This window comes from Amborella trichopoda, chromosome 2 (genome assembly GCF_054954075.1).
Source record: "Amborella trichopoda isolate Santa Cruz 75 chromosome 2, AtrichopodaSantaCruz75HAP2 v2.0, whole genome shotgun sequence".
In the NCBI taxonomy this organism is placed as follows: Eukaryota; Viridiplantae; Streptophyta; class Magnoliopsida; order Amborellales; family Amborellaceae; genus Amborella; species Amborella trichopoda.
The window spans coordinates 49,563,081-49,584,715 of record NC_142337.1 but is presented as its reverse complement, the minus strand read 5'-3'; the positions used below and the strand labels follow the sequence as shown (position 1 = coordinate 49,584,715).

Genomic DNA, 21,635 nt, shown 5'->3' with positions numbered 1-21,635 from the left:
TTTTGATTCTTTAGAATACATACATGTTATGTGATGTCATTGTAAGTTTGTAATTTAGGAAATTTTATGTTAATCAGGTCTTAGCCATGATGAGGTAGTTCACTGAAGGTATAGACTTGGTGAGGCCTAGGGTGATTTTAATTTGCCACCTCCTACTTGTCCTTGAAATCTTTATATGATTAAAAGGAAAAACTGAGGTTAATGTTTGTATCTAAGGATTGGACCAAGTCCAAGTGGGCCAAGGAATCAAATCGAAAAGTAGCATTGGAGATTGTCATGGACTCACGAATTTGGAATAGGGTTCAGTATTGCCCTATATGTTGTTCACCCATTAGGAAAAGTACTCAAGATGGTTGATGCTCAGAAGGAACCAGCTATGGGTCATATAATAAAGCTATGGTGGACGCAAAGGAAAAATTCAAGAGATTTTTGGGAATGATGACAAAAAGCATGGGGAATATTTGAACATCATTGAGAATAAATGAAACTACCAACTTAAGAGGCTCCTACACTCAATAGGGTACTACCTTAACCCTACTCACTTTTATAGTGATCATGAGGTCCATAGCAAGACTAAATTCATGGAAGCATTCAACCAATGCAATATGAAACTCAACTCTGATCCCGAAGTCTAGGACAAGTTAATGATGGAGTTAGAAAAGTATATGCTCTCCAATGGGTCTCTTGGTAAGGAGTTAGCAATAAGGCAGAGGACCGAGATCTCTCCTGGTGACTTTAGAACTTCTTCATTTTGATTTCATGACTTGAGCATAAATTTCAATTACACAGAAACCTCATTTAATGTATTTACATTCAATAGTTGTATAGTGGATGAGCCATGGGGGAAGCACCCCAAATTTGTGACAGATGGCCATGTGTATACTCAATCTAACTTGTAGCTCATCAGGATCTGTGTGCAACTTCAGCACTTTTTTTTTTTAAAATAAATTTCAGCTCGTTTGAAATGGTAATATTACTTAATACTTACATAGTAGTTAACAATGTTCGCAAAATCGAACCTGAACGGATAACCGGACATGGGGCCAGAAGCGGTTTAACCGACCTAACCGATAAACCGACTGATTCAACCGTTCTAACTGGGCAAGTCCCGAGCGGTCAAAAAATTGTTGAAAAAATTAAAAAAAATTACAAAAAAAATCTACTAAAATATGAAAAGCATATAAAGAATGATTAGAACAAAACACATTTAAATGAAGTTGAAAATTAATGAAAACCATGGATTTTAAAGAATTGATTTATGCTTAGGGTATTTTTAAAATTTTCCAAAAAAATGGGAAAATATAAAAGCGAGTGTTAATGACCAAAACAATTTTTAATATTTACCATAATGTAAAGAATATTAAAAAGTGTATTACAAACCAAATTCCTTATTTTTGGGATTTTATATACATTTTTTTGAATTTTTTTTGTTTTTAAATACCTATCGATCACCAAAACCGCCCGAAAACAAAACCGGCAAGGGGTCGGTTCCCATCTAACCAGGCGGTACCAGTTTGATCGCCCGGTTTTTCTAACATTGGTAGTTAGTTAGTTTATTAGGTTAACCACTTAACCTATATTATGTTTTCTAAATTTTAATTGTTCATTCAAATTTTATCTAATAGGTGCATACAAAGAAAAGGAACAAACTTGAGCAAAAGAGAGTGAATGACCTAGTTGCCGGTTCCGATTTCGGGAAAAGGAGAAGGGCAAGAGGTCGCCGGTATTGAGAGAGGGAAGGGGAAGGGGAAGGCAAAGGAGAAGGGGAAGAGGTCGATGGTATTGAGAGAGGAGGATGAAGCAGATTCAGAAGAGACGAGGCCTGATGCTTAGTGTGTTGAGGAGAGCGATGACTCTGATAATGATGGCATGGCATCATCATTATCAGATTCTTCTCAAGATGGACAACTTGAACACCCTGAGTAGTGATGACCGATGACTGATGAGTGATGAGAGATGACATAGAGTTCAGTTGACATTTTAAGTTTTGGAGTGGTGATGAGTGATGACTGATGCATAACAAACTTGTTTTTGCGGATTTGATTTTTGATAGTTCACTTGTTTCTAAAATGACATTTGAGTATTGATGCAATTTGATGAATGACGATATTCGTGTCTTACAATCTCACTGTCTCTATAATTTTTTATTTTTGTCTCCAAGGGCTTTGCAGCTCTGAAAATTGCCGAGTTGGGGGGGAGAGTGTTTCTTGCGTCCTTGTTCCTGTGTGCCCGCCAACGAGACCCCCAAACAGCCTAGGCGGTCGCCTACGACTTCTTGAACATTCATTAGAAATTAGAAGGAAAAATTTTGATAAAGACTTCTCAGAATGTTGAGCTTTTTCGGCACACAAAGCATCAAAAAACAGAAGCAAGATAACCTCATGTTTCCCCAGAGCAACATCAAATTGACAATCAGAGTCCCGCATAGCAATTTGGGGAGGATATTATCTTAAAGTTCATTAGAGATATATTTGGCAATCAGCTCTCATCTTTTAAACTGCTTTTACAGTTTTACTAGATATCCATAGTTTCTCAGGGTTCAGCAGAATTTTCAAGTAAATCAAGCGGAATGACCAATATGCTCAAATTATGCAAGCATCACAATGCAGCATAAAAGCAACAAGTATCATTTCATGCCAGGTCCGCGACCACCTTTATTTTTTGATAATTTCAGTATAGGATTAGGCAAGTCAGCTTAAAATTTAGAATTAGACAGCACAATGTCATGGGGCTGCAATGAACTCCCGGTCCCATCTGTTAAGGCTGCCAATGGACAGTGCCGGGCTTCGGGCCTCTGGGCCTGGCCTGGTTTCGGGCCACTGTTGGGCCTAGTTTCATGCCACTATCGGGCTCCAGGCCGGGCTGGACAGGCCAGAGGGAATGTAAACAGATTTTTGGGCGGGCCAGCCTGGAAAATACCTTAAGTACTTAAGGTAACCCCCCCCCCCCCCCCCTCCCCTCTCTCAACCCTAACTTCCATTTCTCTCTCTGCTCTCACGCCTCTCTAACTCCCTCTTGCCACTCTGCTCTCTCTCTAAACCCCCTCTCTCTCCTCTCTCACCTGGCTCTCTTCCTCACTCTTCTCTCTCTCTCTCTCTCAATGAGAAAAACCATTGATTCTCTCTCTCTATCTCAATGTGAAAACCCATTGATTCAAAGGCTACAAAAGAAGAAGCCCTCTGGTGTAACAGATAGAAGGGTAAGACCCTGCCCATTGTGCTTCTTCTCAGGCTTCCTCATCAGATTGCAGGCACCATCCTGTGTTTCTTCTCACGCTTCCTCATCAGATTGCAGGCACCATCATGTGCTTCTTCTCAGGCTTCCTCATTAGATTGCAGGCACCATCCTGTGCTTCTTCTCAGGCTTCTTAAGTAGAGAGATGAGGCTTTGGAGCTGGTTCTTTATTTGCTGAAGAGATCATCCTAAGTAGAGAGAGAAAATACTTCCCCCATCTTTTTCAATAAGGCAGGTACAGAGCTTGCTCTCTCTATGGTTTCAGAGGAGGCTTTGATAGTGGTTTTTGAGGATTTGCAAGGGGCTTTGTCGGTGGGTTTCTCAAGGATTAATGTGGTGGTTTTAATAGTGATTTTCGGGTGATTTTGTATAGGTTTTATGGTAGTTCTCAAATGATTTTGTGTGGGTTTTCTGGTGGTTTTCTAGAGAATATTTTGGGCCCTTATGGTGGTTCTATGCTCTGCGAAGGGGTTTTCTCTGCCCTTAACAAGGGGATTTCCTCTCTCTAGAGGGGCTTTTTGGTGCTTCTCTCTCTAGAGGGCCTTTTGGGTGAGGTTCTCCCTTTAGAGAGATTTTGTGAGCTTTTCTCTCAAATCTTAAGTCGGTCAGTAAAAGTGTTTTCATGGAGGCTATCTCTTCTTGTTATTTGTTGGTTAATTCTTGGATCCTTTTTAAATTTTAATTTTTTAAAAAAAAATTGCAAAAAAAATTACTTTTTTAATAATGGACCGGGCCAGGCCCAATAAGCCTAATGGGCCGGGCCATGCCCAATAAGTCTAATGGGCCGGGTCAGACCCAATAAGCCTAATGGGATGGGCCGGATCGGGCCCAATAAGGCAGGGCCATGCCCAATAAGCCTAATGGGCTTTTCTGTGATGGGCTGGCGAAAAATAATTTGCAAAATTTGTTTTCCCTACAAGAAAAGTAGAAGACACGTTTTTTGTAAAAAAAAATGGGCAGGGCCCGGCGAGGCTCAATAAGCCTAATGGGGTGGGCCGATCTTTCAGTAAAGTTCCGGGCCTTAACGGGTCATTCTGGGCTTCCGGGCCTTTAATGGGCAAGCCTTACCGGGCATAACTCTGGACAGGGCCTCACAGCGCATGACAAAATCGAGTCCGGGCTTCAGGCCAGGCCCTGCCCGTTGGCAGCCCTACCAACTGTATCACCATTCAAAAGCAACTCCGTAATCAAATAAAATCCCAAAAAATACATTTTCAACACCTATATCATAAGTTAACCAACGTTTCTTCCATTTTATGGCAATTGCACTACATACCATGAGAGGTTAGTTTACAGGCAATCAGTAAACAATAGCACAATATGGATATGAAACAATGAACTGCATATGATCTAACAAATTTCCTGAACTGAAATTTTGAGAAATAATGAAAGAGGCATTAGAACAAAATTAGCTTGAAATAACAAAACATCTACCATACCACTCCTAATGGGTCGTCATGGTTGCCATGAATACTGAATACTGGGAGGCCAACATTATAATGAGGATCCTCATAGTTTACATGACCAAATCTGAAGATATAAGACAAAACATAGATTTTTAACATAAAAAATATAATCAAATATAAGAGCATCACACTTGATCTTCAACAAATAAATGATTAATCATAATTGTCTACATTGATAAGAACTCATAACTCCAAGGACAGATATCTATTCCATTGAATAGAACTAAATATATTTAGAAAGAAACCTAGGAATAAATAAAACAAACAATTCACAAGTAACAAATGTTGAGACAGGATCACAAATTACATACACAGAATATATCCGTTTGAAGAACAACATTAGACTAATGAAATCTATTGCAGATTGGATTGACTAAAAAGTTACGGGAGTGTACGTGTTTAAGAAGTTTACTGTCTGATCACTAACAACTTGGAACTGCACAGGTCGGTCATTGAGGCAATAGCGACGCAGGATCTCAATAGCTCTCACGAGAGTGGTTCTTGAAGGCTTGTTTTCATGAAAAAGATCACCCCCAAGGAGTAAGTAGTCTACCTGCAACACATAACCAAACATCATACCCTGATATCCATACAGGAAAAATGAAAAACTTCAGATGGTGAGTTTAATAGTTACTACTTTGAAGTTACTAGCAAAAATTACATAAACAAGAAGGCAAGAATCAATGCATATAAAGATCATCTTAATAACGAATATGTGCATGTGTGTACACAAGCATGATATCATCATAGCCATTGAAAGAACCAAACAAGTTCAGTAAACAATCAGGAAATGGGTGCAGGAACATGCAACATTAAAAAAACAATACAGTTAACAAATAGGCAAAACATACAGATTCAAAAACAATCAAGTGAAACATATGGCACATGCATGGAAAATTACGGATAAACATGGGACAAACATGAGCAAAGTACAAGGGATACATAAAGGGTGCAGGGGATACATAAAGGGTAAAAACTAGATGGCCTTTTTTGATGACAGTATACATGTTGTGTGTCAACTAAAATATTGAACAACTGTACATGAATTGTTCGTTCTCCATTAAATTTAAATGATTAAATCATTAGTTTTTGTGCAAATGTAAACCAAACACGAAGATGACAAATTTTGTATGCATCTGTATTCACAAAAGGCAGGTTACATTTCCCCCCAATACAAATAATTTATTCATCCATAATCACAAGATTGTATAGTTCCAATAAATAAAGTTCCCAGAACATTTTAACTATCCAACACTAATTCATAAAATGAAATAAAAAATAACTTACATGCACCATTTTGTTAATTCTTTCTTCTCCACCATTTATAAGTAAAATAACCTAGATGTTGTCATTAAGAATGGAGGTTTTTTCCTTTTTTGTGATGCTAGCAAATGGATGCATTTGATCAGCTCCACAAATGACTTCAGAGAGCTTGTAATGCTAGATTAAGATGCCACCATGCCCTAACAATTGCTAAAATAATAATAGTAAAATAACCCAAAATAAATACACGTACAGTCAAGAGTTTCAGGTATATATAAAACTATAAATCGCAATAGAATAGATTATGCAAAGAATATAAAACCACAAGAAGGTCCTCGATTCCATATGCGACAAACTGAAGCTAAACTTCATTTTACCAAGTAAACATGTTTTATCTATGATTCTCATCTTGTTAGTAGGCTTAAGTACAAAGGCCATACATGAACAGTACCCAAAGTCCCAAACTGCCAGTAGTGACCTTATAAAGAAGAGCTACTGTAACAAGACGTGCCCACTCAAGCCCAATGAGAGAGTTAAGCAGTTCGTCTTATTTATTTTGACTCTTGTACATCTAATTGCTCAGTATTGAGAAGTGTATATAGCATAAATATAATGAAGGAAGCTGCATTGAGCATCTTGTCCCACTAAAAAGGTTTGTCAACAGATATTTACTGAGATCACAAAAGATAAGCCAGTCAATCTAACTTTTAACAGTTTTTATTGTTCCAAAGCTAAACTAGTCCCACATGTTCTGGGAGATGTTTCATTTCAGACGACAACAACGACATTTACACAGAAAATCTAAGCAAATAATGTCACTTCTAGTTTAAGAAGAAGCAAAATTTAGATGTATTATAGAAAATCATCACCCAGATGAGTACATCTTATCATCATACAAAATTTAACAGATTGTTTCACAACAGATGCAATATGAGAAACTGTCTTTATAACCTATTATCATAACCTATGACCTTTGCATGAATGCTGAGTTTCTTCAGGTACAACAGACTAATATAAGACATAAAAATATATGAGAAATTCATATAATTTAACCAATACAATGAAGTTCACTCTTACTTGTTTCTGCTCCGCTATTGAGCATATCTCCTCAAAGGCCTGAAAGGAATCAAGTCGACGTATTTCATCCTTTTCCATATAACCAAGGTGGCAGTCTGTTGCAACAAGAATTCGAAGTGTATTGCTGAAATCCTCTCTGCAATGTTTTGGAGAGTCAGTAAAGACACAAAATCGGTGACATGGAGAATAACAGCTAAATCATTTCTTATCCAGTCCTCAACAAGTACTAGATCCGTAATGAAAAGCTTCATAGAGTTGTATAGAAGGCAAGAAAAAGGATAAACAATTCCAAGGATCTTACCAGAGCATTTGAAAAAACTACAAGGGGATTATCATAGCTCTGAGACCAGGGAAGAACATATTGCATCTCAAGAGATACCTTACCTGGCCTGGCATAATTTACAAATCCTAAGATACAAGGAATTACAGGAGAGACATGCATAAGGTAGCCAATATTCTTTGGTCAGAACAAAATAAAAGGGAGGATGTGCATGTCGCACATGGTAACCTAAAAATACACTACCCACAACATTCCAGGTTTGATTAAACAGGGCTTTCCTCAACAACATTCTGGTTCATATAGCTCAACATGGAAAGCTGTGGTATAAGCCAGATTGAATTAATTGGTGAGCTGAAAAATATTTGAGAATTTGCGCATTTTAAATTAAGATTATACCTCTCACAATTTTAGGTGTAACTTATAGGTGACCTTACCATGTAATCTTACTTCTAGCAGTTTGATCCAAAAGCAACAGTCAGCATTTATCATGAAAAAGTAAAGGAACTCAATCAGCAAAAATATGAAATCTCTTTGAACAAATTTTATGAAAAATACAAGATAATTGAAAAATATTTCCTTTTCAGACCTTTTCATCAATTAACAAAAAGGGAAAGAAGATTATAAAACTTTGCAGTGCTGAAAATTGTGCCAGGAACCATTAAAGAATAATGACAAAGGCACGATCATGAACAAATATTCCTAGGCAATTATACTAACAACCCCTAAAGTTGAAAGACCAGGAGCTAATTCTCATAAATGTCACCTTCAATATCCAATCCCCCAAAACAGAGTTATGATATCGGCTCGGGTCTCATACTTGGCCCTGACTCGAGCTGAGTAACTCCCTTAAGTCCAAGTGGACTCGGCCAAGCCGAGTCCTGCACAAGAGCAAAAGATGCTCATAAGCTCAAAAAGAAATTGTTCAAATAACTAAAAATCAGCAAAGATTAAAATTAGATGAGCAACCCCACCCCCCCCCCCCCCCTTCCTCTTTTTTTTTTTGTTGTACGCAATTGCCCACCTGTCCGGCAATGTCAACATTAGAAAGGAGGGAGAGGAGCCAAGAAAACTAGAGAAGAGAGAGAATAACTATTTACACCCGTAGGAGTACACTATCTATTTTTGTCCATCAGGCAAAATACATGCCATGGATACATTTTAGATCTCAAAGTTTGGGGATATAATCTCTATAAGCCATAGAATAATCTTAGCAAATAAATTTTTCGAAATAAAATATCTATGTACTAGAAAAAAGTAATGCCTCAAGATTGAATAGAGACCGTCCAAATTTTGAATGGCTAAATCTGTGTTACAAAGCTCAAAATTCAAAATTTTCTTTTAAAAAAATCGTATAATTGTTATATAGTTCCCAATATTTTAGACAAAACAAATCAAAGTAGCTAGGTGTTTTGGCCGATGGAGTAATGCACAGTATTGCTCTTGCAGAAGTACGTTGTACGCACTCTATAAAAAAACTTTGAAAACATGTGTTATATCCCTCCTATCCGGTGTTCTCATCACCACACAGGTGCGTAGTTGTGAAGAAAAAAAGGGCTGCCGAGGGAGAGGGTGCTCATCATAATTTTGCAAAAAAGAGTTCTCATTTGGTAACAAAGGGGTGGAAATAGTGTTTATGCGTAATTTTCTCAAATAAATAGTAGAAACTATTAAAAGGCTATAAAAGATAACAGAAGTACATAAAAGATAGATTTTAGAAAATTTTCATTTAGACCCTTGAAATATTCCAAAAAATCAAAAAAGGGAAAATAGATAAAATAGACCATGCAATGAGAAAATTTCCCAAATCATTATAAAAACCATAAAAATCACAACAAAAATGTGTTTCTTGATCATACTATAGTGTTTTCTTTTTACTTCTTTAACTTGGTGAGTTGTTCACCACAACTCGCCTTGACCATAGGCCGAGGTTGAGTACGTGAAAACTGCCCCTAATTGGGGAAGTCAGCTAATCAACTTCCTTGTACATTACAATGGACATTTCTTTCCCTATTGAATAATATTTGATGTTTAGACAAAGATTTAGATTTGTGGTCATTAAAATGGCTTAAAAGGTTCAAACAAGATGAGGAGATGTAACTTGTGCACATCATAATACTCCACAGACTTCTGCATAGATTCATCTACAAAAACATTTTCCATTTGTTCTTTCTGTTAACAAGCTCCATGTTTTATTTGACCAAGAGGTTTGTTTCCCAAGTTCCGAAATGGCGTCAACACAAAATTAGAACTTTAGATTGATGCTCTAGAATCTAAAAGTTTTAGAACTAGCCTTATTAAGACAGAATATATGGAGTGCAAGTTTAGTAATAATAGGAGTAGAGACGAGGAAGTAGTGAAGATTGACGACCAATAAATACCAAAGGGAGTAAACTTTCGATATCTTGGGTCAATAATCCAGAAAAATGAATAAATTGAAGAAGATGTCGAACGTAGAATTGAGTAGGGTGGGCACAGTGGAGATATGCAACCGGAGTTTTATGTGATCGCCACATGCCAATGAAGTTGAAAGGCAAGTTTTATAAGACAGTTGTGTGACCAGCTTTGCTTTATGGGGCAGAATGTTGGGCGGTCAAGAAACAGCAACCCATAGAATGAGTGTAGCTGAGATGAGGATATTGAGATGGATAAGTGGCAAGACAGAAAGAAGTAGTATTCAAAATGAATATATTTGGGAGAATTTAGGTGTGGCACTAATTGGCAATAAGACGAAAAAAAATAGTAGACTTAAGTGGGTTGGCCATATACTGAGCAGACCTAGTACAATATCATTAGAAGGTACGAGTTAGTTCACGTGGAAGGCTCAAAAAGAGCAAAAGGTGGGCCCAAAAAGACACGGTTAGAAGTATTGAGAAAAAATTCCCCATATGGTCACAAAAGGTATGGCCCTTAATGGTGCATGGTAGGCTAGGATTCGTGTAGCAGACCCCAATTAATTGAGAAAAGGCTCTGACAATGATGATGATCAGTTTTCCAAGTTAGACATTTATCCTTTCTTCCTCCCGCCCAATATCCAGCCAAATAAATAACATAAATAAACAAGTTATTTTCAGATAAAGATGTGATGCTACATGTGCACTGGAAACCTCAAGAATATCTGGCCATGACATGATTGCACATGAACCAGAATAGAGTCGTTTAGCTCAGTAAACTAAATATTATTGTTTCATAAAATAACAACCAAAGAGTGCATGCTTAACAACAAGAATCAGTACCTTGATGAATCTTCCGTCATAGTGATATACCTAGCAAACAAGGAACAGCTTAATTGATGATACAATTCAGACAAAAACTGAAAAGAACAATTATTAATGCATAACCGCTGTAAATGAACTAAATTGAGCAAAACTTAGGTTTCACAGAACTAAATTGAGCAAAACTTAGGTTTCACAGTTTAAAGCAGAGAAATACACAAGGCTAGCTCAAAGAACTAAATAAATAAATAATCCCTGACACCTCAAGAAAAATGCAAAAAATTATATATGATTCTGTATGCGGGTTATGCAGGATCACATATCGAATTCCAGAAGATCGCTAGAAGGAAAACCCCCAACCTTTAGTCCTGGACTAGCTTTGCGAAAGCAAAAGGAAACCTAGGAAATATCCAATTATTTGGGATTTCGATAAATTATTTGAGGAAAAGGAACAAAAATGATTCAATTAGTGATGGAGAAGAAGAAAAAGAATCTGAGCACACAAGAATCTATAGGTTGAGAGAGACCTATACTTGGAGAAGAGAGTAAGAGAGGGAGAGTAGTGTTAAGTTTACAAAGAAGGCGCGAAGGCCAGCTCAAAGATCAGTCACGCAAGAGAGAGAGCACCATTAAGTGTACATAGAAGCGCGAAAGGGAGCTCGAAGACTAGTGATGAAGGAGAGAGAACACTAGCTCGGGGGTTTTCGGGTTTTTCGTGCTTGCCGCGGGAAATATGAATGCCCGGATGAGAGAGATCGTTCCGAAGATGACTAAAATGCGCCTTGCTAATTAAATAGTAAAGAAACTACCTCAATCTACGTCCTGTTTGAATGTGCCAATAAGTCCCTGAGTAGGTGGGGCACGTTGGAGACGGAGACAAATCTTCCTGTTTCAAACAAAACTTAGGGGTACCTTTTTGCTCATAAAAATGGTAAAAGTTTATATACGGATGCAACCTTTTAATGTAGAACTACAGAAAAGGTAGTTTTAATAGTGAAAAACCCTTTGATTGATCATCTCGACATCGAGATGTACGTTATGAAAAATAAAAAGATTTTAAGTCTCAAAAATAGTGCATTTTACAGCATATTATCTACATCGTCCATTTTCGAGATTTTCATATTTTTATAGATTTACTTGATTTTAACCATTTTTTAAATTTAAAATTTTATAATATATATAAAAATTTTATAAGATAATCCTATGACAATTTTACATCAAAATTATATACCATGATCAAATTTGAAGGTGCACCTTACCTCTACAGCTACGGATGCATCCATATGCCAACTGCACCCAAAAAAGTTTAACACTATTTTACAAACCTGTGAAATTTTCAGCTTGTGCACCATTTATGGATTCACAATTGCACTTGAGGGCACATTTTGTGGAAACGAAAAACAATCCACGAAAAACAAGAAAGAAGAAACAAACACAAAAGAAAGAGACAATCAACCACAACGTAAAGATATACATTGTTCGGCAACACGCCTACGTCCGCGGGAGATTAGAGCTTCTTTACTGGTAATGACGACTAGGGTTACAATTCGCTCTCGTTCTCATAGCTCTCTTTTTTTATCTTAATCTAATTACAAAGAGATATGTGTTTTGCCCTTAACCCTTAACTTTTGGATGAACCCCCAAACGCAACGATATATATCGAGTCCCAGATAGATGATACAAATTACCTAAATACCTTTATACGGATATATATATCGAATCTCATGTACGGATATATCTGAACCTTGGTATATATATTTCCTCATAATATAAGACATCAATCATCAACAATCTCCACTTTTGCTTGAATTTTGTCGAGCCACCCTGAAGATGTCTTCATCCCCGTACCTCCATAAAGGTACGCTCCTGCACCCCCACCTGCTATGGGGTGCTTCCCTCACTCTCAACAATGAGAGACATTAAACAAGTCCAAGCAAAGCTTGAACTTCTCCGTGGTGACCGGCTTTATAAGCATATCTACAGGGTTGTCATTCGTATGAATTTTTTTCAAGTGAAATATTCTTTCTGACACAAGCTCCATAATCTTGTGATATCTCATATCAATGTGTTTTGTCCTTGTATGAAGCACTTGATTCGTTATAAAATTTATGGCACTCTGACTATCACAATGCAACATAGTACCTTCTTACTCCACCCCCAACTCACAAGTCAAACCAGTCGACCAGATCGCTTCTTTTGCAGCCTCGCATGTACTCTGCCTCTATCATAGACAAGGCAATCGTGGGTTGAAGCATTGCCTTCCATGAAATAGATTCACCTGCTAGTGTGAAGGCATATCCTATAGTAGGTATCCCACCAGTTCTGTAGAGCTTATTTTCCTGCTGAACATAATTTCGAAATCTGACATCTCGCTCGTATATCTGAAAATCCACTTAATAGCATTACAATGTCCCTTCCAGGATTACTCATGTATCGACTGACAATACTGACAACATAAGATAAATCTGACCTGTCAAACCATAACATAGATGAGGCTTCCGACTGCGCTAACATAGGGCACTAAAGACATTTGCTCTATCTTCTCATCTGTAGTGAGACATTACCGTTCAAATAACTTGAAGTGACTCGCTAATGGAGTGCGAACTGACTTGGTTTTTGTCATGTTGAAACGCTTTAGCACCTTTTCAACATACCTTTTCTGAGTTACCCAGAGTTTACTTACACTTTTATCTCTATGAATCTCCATACCAAAGATCCTATTAGCAGCCCCTAGGTTCTTTATATCAAACTCAGAACTTAATATAGACTTGAGAAAAGTTATGTCACATGTATTATTCGCAACGATGAGCATGTCATCAATATAAAGCATTAAGAGAATAAGATAATTATTATCAAGAACTTTAAAATAAACACAACAATCATATTCATTTATTGAATGGCGAATTCGTACCATGAAAGAGTCGAAACGCTTGTACCACTGCCTAGGAGATTACTTAAGACCATACAACGATTTCTTAAGCAAGCAAACTTTATCTTCCTTTCCATGCACCTTGAAGCCTTTAGGTTGTTCCATAAAGATTTGTTCCTCCAAATCACCATGAAGAAACGTTGTTTTCACGGCAAGTTGTTCTAGCTACAAATCAAACATGGCTACTAAAGCAAGCAATAGCCTTATTGAAGTATGCTTGACAACCGGAGATAATATTTCATTGTAGTCCACTCCTTCCTTCTGAGCGTAGCCCTTTGCTACCAGCCTAGCCTTGAATCTCTCATATTCCTTTTCTGTTGTTACCTCTTTCTTCCAAAAGATCCACTTGCACTCAATCACTTTCCTTCCATTGAGCCTCTTAACAAGCTCTTAAGTCATATTGTTTTTCAGAGACTCCATCTCCTCCATCATGGTTATCATCCATTTATCACCATATACAGCACTTAGAGCATCTTCGAAGGAGTCGATTACCCTAGTACCGACAGTTAGAGCGAATGCTACCATGTCATCAAAGCCATATCTCACAAGGGCTTTGTGAACACGCTTCTTTCTGCCTTTTGCCAAACTGTAGGGTTCACCATGTGATTGTTGTTGTTCTGATATGTTGCTAGATGATTTTTCCGTTTCTGGTGTTTCAGACTCTTCTAGCTCCACCTGGACTATCGATCTTTCTTCATCACTTTCATTTACTTGCACTTTGTCATCTTGCATGTTGATTGACTTCACCATGTGAGATTCGTCAAACACAACATCCCTGATAAGCACAACCTTATGTGAAATAGGATCCCAAAGCTTGAATCCTTTCTCTTCCTTCTTAAAACTGAGAAAGATGCATCGTTTAGACTTAGTGTCTAATTTAAAACATTTTTCACTTTGCACATGGATATAGGCTGGACATCCGAAGATCCTCATCATAAAGTAATCTACCGGCTTTCATGTCCACATCTCCTTTAGAATTTTACAATCAATCGTTGTAGATGGTGACCTATTAACAATGAAACAGGTCATGTTAACTTGTCTTCGAATCTGCATTCAATCTCATACTACGAGCTCTTTTTAAAAGAGTCATGTTCATCCTCTCAGCCACACCATTTTGCTGAGGAGTTTTTGGTATGGTAAAGTGACATACAATCCCCTATTCTTTACAGAATTCTTGAAATTCTTTAGACTTGTACTTCCCTCCATTATTTGATCTCAAGCATTTCAGTTTTTTTATTGTCTTCATTTCTACCTCTGCTTTCCATTGTTTAAACTTCGTGAATGCTTCACTTTTATGTTTCATGAAGTAGACCCAGACCTTTATTGAGTAATCGTCAATTAATGTAATGAAGTATTATGCCCCACCCTTGGATTTGATTGGTGAAGGCCCTCATACATCAGTGTGTACATAGTCTACTATATCTTTGCTCTTATGAATTGCAGTTTTGAATTTAATCTTGCACTGTTTACCAAAAACACAGTGTTTACAGAAATCCAGTTTGCAGGCTTTGACACCCTTCAATAATTTTCTTTTATGAAGTTTTATCATCCGTCGTTCACTCATATGCCCTAACCGCATGTGCCACAAATTTGTGTCATCTATATTGGACTCAACATCTGTGGTTACAAAAGCTCCTTCTGTAACTGTATTCCCTATCAACCTGTATACGTTCCCTGTCATTTAACTTTTCATGACAACCATAGACCCCCTACTAACTTTGATGACTCCACATGTTGTTGTATACTTGCAACCATTCAACTCAAGAGCTCCCAAAGATATTAAGTTTTTCTTTAATTGTGGGACATGCCTCACATCTAATAAGATTAATACTATCCCATTAAACATCTTGATTTTGATAGTTCTTATTCTAATAGTTTTGCATATTGCATCGTTCCCCATTAGAACAGACCCACCGCTATATGATTTGTAGGTTTCGAACCAGTTTTTATTTGGACACATATGAAAAGAACAACCAGAATTTAAAATCCAAGAATCAGTAAATTGATTCTTACCTAAGATATAGAGAGAAGATCTACATCATCTCCGTCAGAGCTATCGGCCATGCTAGCTTCATCAGATGTTTTTCCTATTTCTATCCTCTTGATATCTTTCTTTCTTTTTCGCAGTCTCTCTTCATATGACCTTCCTTTTTGCAATCATAGTAAATATACTTGCTCTTCCCCTTCGATTTTGACCGACTTCTGCTTCTAGACCTCCTTTGATTTAATCTGCCCCTTTCATGACTCTCTTTGTGTTTCAAAAGAAACCCTCTCCTTAAGATTTAATACTGCTACTCTTCTTCCTTGTCTTATTTGACATAAGAGTAGCAGTGACTTCGTCCGTCTCAAGAGTCTCCTTCTCGTACAATAGAGTCGTAACCAGGTGATCGTATGATATTGAAAGCGAAGCTAATAGAAGTACGACATTGTCTTCATCCTCGATTCCAACCTCAAAGCTTACTAACTAGCTTATGATCTGGTTGAACTCGCTGAGATGTTCAAGCAGATCTGTGCCTTCTTCCATCTAAAGAGAATACAATTGCTTCTTCAAGAACAACTTGTTCGTCAAAGATTTCGTCATGTAGATACTATCGAGTTTTGTCAAAACCTCCGGTGCAGTTTCGAGATCCACCACATAACGCAAGGCATCATCTGAGAGATCCAGACGAATCGCACTTACCGTTTTTTTCCTCCATCTCTTGCCACTCTTCATTGTCCATCTTTGTTGGTTTCTTCGATTTCTCTAGCAAAGCCTTAGGCAGACCTTGCTGTATCAAATATCATTCATCTTTCGTCGCCAAATGGTCAAATTGTTCTTTCTATTGAACCTCTTAATGTCATACTTGACGCTTGAGCCCTTTCCTATCATCATGGTAGCAAACCCCATAACGCAGAATAACCTTGTAGGCTCTAATACCAATTTGTGGAAATGAAAAATAATCCACGAAAAACAAGAAAGAATAAACAAACACAAAAAAAAAAGACATTTAACCACAACGCAAAGATATACGTGATTCGGCAACGTGCCTACGTCCATGGGAGATTAGAGCTTCTTTATTGGCAAAGGAGAATAGGATTACAATTCACCCTCTTCCTCACACCTCTCTGTTTTTATCTTTATCTAATTACAAAGAGATCTCCGTTTTTCCCCTAACCCTTAACTTTTGGATGAACCCCCAATCGTAACGATATATATCGAGTCCCAAATAGATGGTACAAATTACCTAAATACTTTTGTACGGATATATATATATCAAGTTTCAGATAGATTGAATCTTATGTACGGATATATCCGAACCTTGGCAGATATATTTCCTCATAATACAAGGTATCAATCATCAACACATTTGTCTCCCGCGTAAGCACTTTCCTGGGCCTTGAGAAAGCTGAAAGAGATTCTTTATCAGCCTTGCAAATCTCTTCTAGCTAAATAGATGTGGGCACAAAATTGACCAAAAGCTAGGAAAACACTTTTCCAACTGCTATAGCAACCACCAATTCTTGTAAGTAAACGCAGGGAAGCGGTAGCCTAGTGGAAGAAAACTTTCAACAAATGCGATTGCATGCTTGAGATGCCACGAAAAATGATTAAAAATGTTTTCTTAACATATATGTTATGCAACCCCATTGCAGGGGTTTGTTCCACTTCATTTGGGGATACCATTTCTTTAGAAAATGCCGCAAGGCATGATCTAGAAAACAGATCTACAAGAAAAAAAAACTTGGTTCATGATTTAAAGTAAACAATAGGTTAATGATTTCTATAACTGGACAGACTTCGAGTAGTTTCGATGAATTGGACCAACTAATCTAGACCGTTAGACCATATTGGACATGCCCCTTCACTGGTTCATCACAAAGTTCAGTCTTGTTGATATACTTATGCAGTTATTCTATTGTACACTGTAAAAATAGCGTGGGTGTGCATACAACGAGCAGAAATGAAGTTTTAGTGGTGAAACTTTACATCACTTTCAACGTTTGGATGACAATCATGGGCGACTCACAGTTCAAGTTCTCGAAAAACTTTTGAGGGGTTTTGTAGTGGAGTAACAACCAATCCTGGGCATCTTTCCTTGCATCTGACATGATATGAAGAGTCCTTTGTGAATTGCACTGCACTAAGCAAGATATGATCAAGATTTCTTCCTCTCTTCTAGCATTTGAGTAATAAAACATAGACTTCTACGAAAATTGCACATGTTGAACTTATGTGTATGGCTTTAACTTCACTCAAACATGACAACAAATAGGGAGTGGCCCGCACTCCTGTCCCTTGTTAAAATCAATGTTTAAAAAATCGGTGACCCAACCCGACCTGGAATCAGGATCGAGAATCGCCATGACCGTCCCGAATCAGATAGGAAACCGGGATTATGTCGATTCAGAATAGTAAACTCGCCAATTTTTTCACGGAACAGCCCGATTCCGCCAATTCTTCACCGAGTTCGACCGATTCTTCACCGATGCCGACCAATTCCTCACCGAGTAAAGTGAAAAAAATTAAGATAAACATTTTTTTTTGAATTATTTAAAAAAAAATACCGATTTCGCCGATTCTTCCGATCTGATCCACCGATTCCCCTGATCTGACACGGGTATAGGTGTGACCGATTCAAGTCACCAATCAGTTTTTTTAAAACCTTGGTTGAAATCAAGTGCATTTAAGCGATGCTAGAAACTTAAGTGTGTTAATTGAAACTGATCCGATAGATATTGGGCACGTTTGATTAGTGGAAGCCACATCTTCCACCAACTCGGGCAAGTCAAACAATGGCATATAGAACCCGCGGCTTCTCCAAATCAGCATTTTTTAATGCTACCTTGGAGCCCCATGGCCATCCCAAGCCCATTTACAGCCATCCAATTTGTTGTTTTATGAGTGATTTCCTCTTGTTTGAACTTTGAATAATTGTCTAAATTTTGCCACAGTAACAATTGCTTGCATATGGAGCTCTCCATATTATTTGGGAAGCTACAAAACAACACTATGTTGTTAAAATATAAGGAACACTATAGATACCCCAAATCAACTTTGTAGACATCTTATTCCTAATACTTTTTATATCAACCCAAACACTATTTTTTTTGTATTTACCCCCAGTCAAAAAATCAACAATATTGGGACTAAAATGCCCTGATCTCCTCTCCCTTTACCCACTCTCTATTTTTCTCGCTCTATATGGCTGGATTTTTACTCTCTCTCCTCCCTCTCTTTACCTACCTTTTTTCTTTCTCTCTACCTGCCATCTCTCTACCCACCATCTCTCTCCCCCCTTTTCTCTCTCTACCCTCTTTCTCTCTCTACCTACCTCTCTCTCCTTCTTTTGCTCTCTCTCTCCTTATTAAGTGAAAACTGAGGAAACCATTTGCTTGTGCTTTTAGAGGAGAGATTCAACTAACCAATTTAATTTTTTTAGAAAACAATAATGAAATAAAAATATTCAAATATTCCATAATTTATAAACTTCATACTTTCCTGCTGATATCTCTAAATTTTATTAATATCGTTAGAAATCTAAAACATTCTCAAGACGTACTCCCATCTCTCACCCTGTCTCATCTATTCCCTGCCTCACTTTTATTTAAAAATTTATCTACCCATCCCTATTTTTTTTTTTTTCTCTCTCATATCTTTTTATGCTCATTTTCCTCACCCCATTACCTCAGCTCTTCTCCATCTCCCCTTTTTATACCTTTTCCATCTCCCCTTTTTATCCCTCTTCTAAGTTTATAATGAGAAAGAGGGCAGGTAGAGATAGAAAGTGAGAGAGTGGCAAGGAGAAAGAGAGAGGGAAAGTGAGTTTTAGTAGAGAGAGAGTTTTGGGAATAGAGAGAATGAAATTGGTTGTTTCATAGAGAGAGAGTTTGGGCAGAGAGAAAGAGGGGAGATGACATGTGACTACAAAACATAGGGGAAGATAGAGAAAAAAGGGCATTTTAATTTTAAACTTTTTGACTGGGGTATATATAAGAAAAATCAGTATTGGGGTTGTAGAGGGAAAGGTTGGGCAAAAAAGAGAGAGTTCGGGCATAGATGGAGAGAGGAGATGGTATATGACTACAAAACCTAAAAGAATAGAGGAAAATGGAATTTTATTCTTAAACTTTTTTGACTTGATAAATACAAGAAAGAATAGTAATGGGCCTTGGGTGTGATACAAAATGTATTGGAGGTAGGATGTTTGCGAAGTTCATTTTGGGGGTATCTATAATTTTCCCTTAAATATACTACGTGTAAATATAGTAGTTGGCACTATCCTTGTTGAAGGGAGATTAGTCCCTATTAAATAAAGGTGACTTTACATGCAAAAAGCAACTTGTTTAGGTTCATGGATGCTTGTGGATGTTGAGTAAGAGTACCTCGTACTTTTTAAAATTTATAAATTTCATCACACTACATAAAATGATGTTTGAATGTAAGAGTATATGAGCCTACAACAACAAAAAATAAAGGTGAGAATCTGTAAAAAAAAAAAAAAAAAAGAGATATAAATTGCAATAAAACGCAAGATCAAAGAATTTTCAATCACATGTATATTAGTTGTATTCTACATTTTTCATAATTTGTTATGTTTTCTATTTTTTTTCACAAAATAATTTAAGATGGTGATTAATTTTTTGAATAGCTCTCTGCCCATAAACTCTGTGGCAAGAGATCTGGTGAATTAGTTTTTCTAGCTTTTTCAATGGCTAGAAAAATGGCAGATAGGGTTGACCCCTCTTGATATTATTTCTCCATGCCGGTGTCCAACATGTTAGGAGCTAGGCCAAAGTTTTGGGAGCTAGGCCAAGTAACAAGTAGAGTAGGTTTTTGAGACAAAAAAAAAAAGAAAAAAGAGGGGAAAATTGCTTAAAAACCCCGAATATAAACAATTTACCTTCGGAAAGGTTTCTATGCTTCCCCTACGGCATGAAAGTTTTTTCCCCCCATCATCCATTCGTCCAGTTTTGATGAAGAGAGCCACTTATCGTTTGATTTTAGATATGACATCTTAAAATATTTTATTTTTACTTTTTTTTATACAAATTGTATGAATATAAAATTTGGTACGTGCCATCTTCTCATTGGGACGCACCTTTAAAAAATATTAAAAACAAATTTTTGATAAGATATAATAACCAAAATACCCCTTAAAGTTTCATGGTTATTTTGGTCATTTTATTTTATTGAAAATATTTTTTTTATATTTTTCGCTAGTGCGAGTTTAATAGAGGAATGTACGTTCAAAATTTGGTGTCAAAATAATTTATAGGAAAAAAATTAAAAATAAAATAATGGAAAGAGACATTGTAATTGAAGCAATCTTAACCCTCTATTCAAACTGGACGGTTGGATAAAAAGAGGATAAAACTTCTGTAGGGGAAGCATAGAGAGCTTGCCCATTCACCCAGCCTAACTTTTTTAGCATATTTTTTCCTAAAACTAATTTTTTTAGCTAATACCCGTAACACAAAATGTTTATCTATTTTTTGACAAAAAGACCCTTTTCGGACATAATAAATCATTTTCAGATCCCAATAAAAAAAAACGCTGGACCTCCTTGTACAATACCGGACTGTTAACTTCAAAATGTTGGATTGCCCTTTTAAGATAACATTCTGCTACTTTAAAATGCTGAATTGCCTTTTCAAGATGTTGGACCGCTATTTCAAAATACCAAACTGCCCATCTTTCCAATCTTCGAACCGTCACAATCAAACGTCGAACTGCCCGTTTGAGCAAAATAATCGGCATACCGCCTCTTCTAAACGTCGGACCGCCTCTTCTAAACATTGAACCACCTCTTCTAAACACTGAACGACCTCTTTTAAACACCAGACCGCCCTGTTCAACTAACATAATTTGTCATATAAAAGAAAGTACTTTTATAAAAAAAAAAAAAAAAAATTTCTTTTGTATTAGGGTATTTGCTAGAAAAGTTGGTTTTAAGAAAAAATACGCTAGAAAAAATTGGGCTCGGTTAAAGGGGTGGAAAAAACTTTTTCGTAAAAAAAAGGGGAAAAAAAGTAAAGTAAAACTTTTGTATCAGGGTATTTGCTGAGAAGAGTTGTTTTTGGGAGAAAATATGTTAGAAAAAATTGGGGCGGGGGATAAGGGGCTGGAAAGTCCATGTTGGGTTTTAAGCAATTTTTCCAAGAAAAATAAAATAAAAGTGGGAAGCTCACTTCAC

The 21,635-nt window shown here is 37.0% G+C and overlaps 1 protein-coding gene across 12 annotated transcripts in view; it reads right to left on the bottom strand.

The window, feature by feature from the left end:
* The window catches only part of MRE11 (DNA repair and meiosis protein (Mre11)), a 42,693-nt gene extending 31,391 nt beyond the window's left edge, over positions 1-11,302 (bottom strand). For 4 of the 12 annotated variants that reach the window (XM_088858391.1, XM_020665547.2, XM_088858392.1 and 1 more), the window contains exons 1-5: positions 11,160-11,302; positions 10,554-10,583; positions 7,041-7,176; positions 5,096-5,253; positions 4,674-4,764 (exon numbers count right to left, since the gene is read on the bottom strand). In XM_088858391.1, coding sequence (XP_088714517.1) covers positions 4,674-4,764; positions 5,096-5,253; positions 7,041-7,176; positions 10,554-10,573 — 405 coding nt within the window. In that variant the 5' untranslated portion in view covers positions 10,574-10,583; positions 11,160-11,302. Of the gene's footprint in view, positions 1-4,673; positions 4,765-5,095; positions 5,254-7,040; positions 7,177-10,553; positions 10,584-10,892 lie in introns of those variants that run through there. The other 8 variants (XM_088858383.1, XM_088858386.1, XM_088858384.1 and 5 more) reach the window with 4 other exon arrangements.
* Between the last annotated feature and the right edge of the window lie 10,333 nt (positions 11,303-21,635).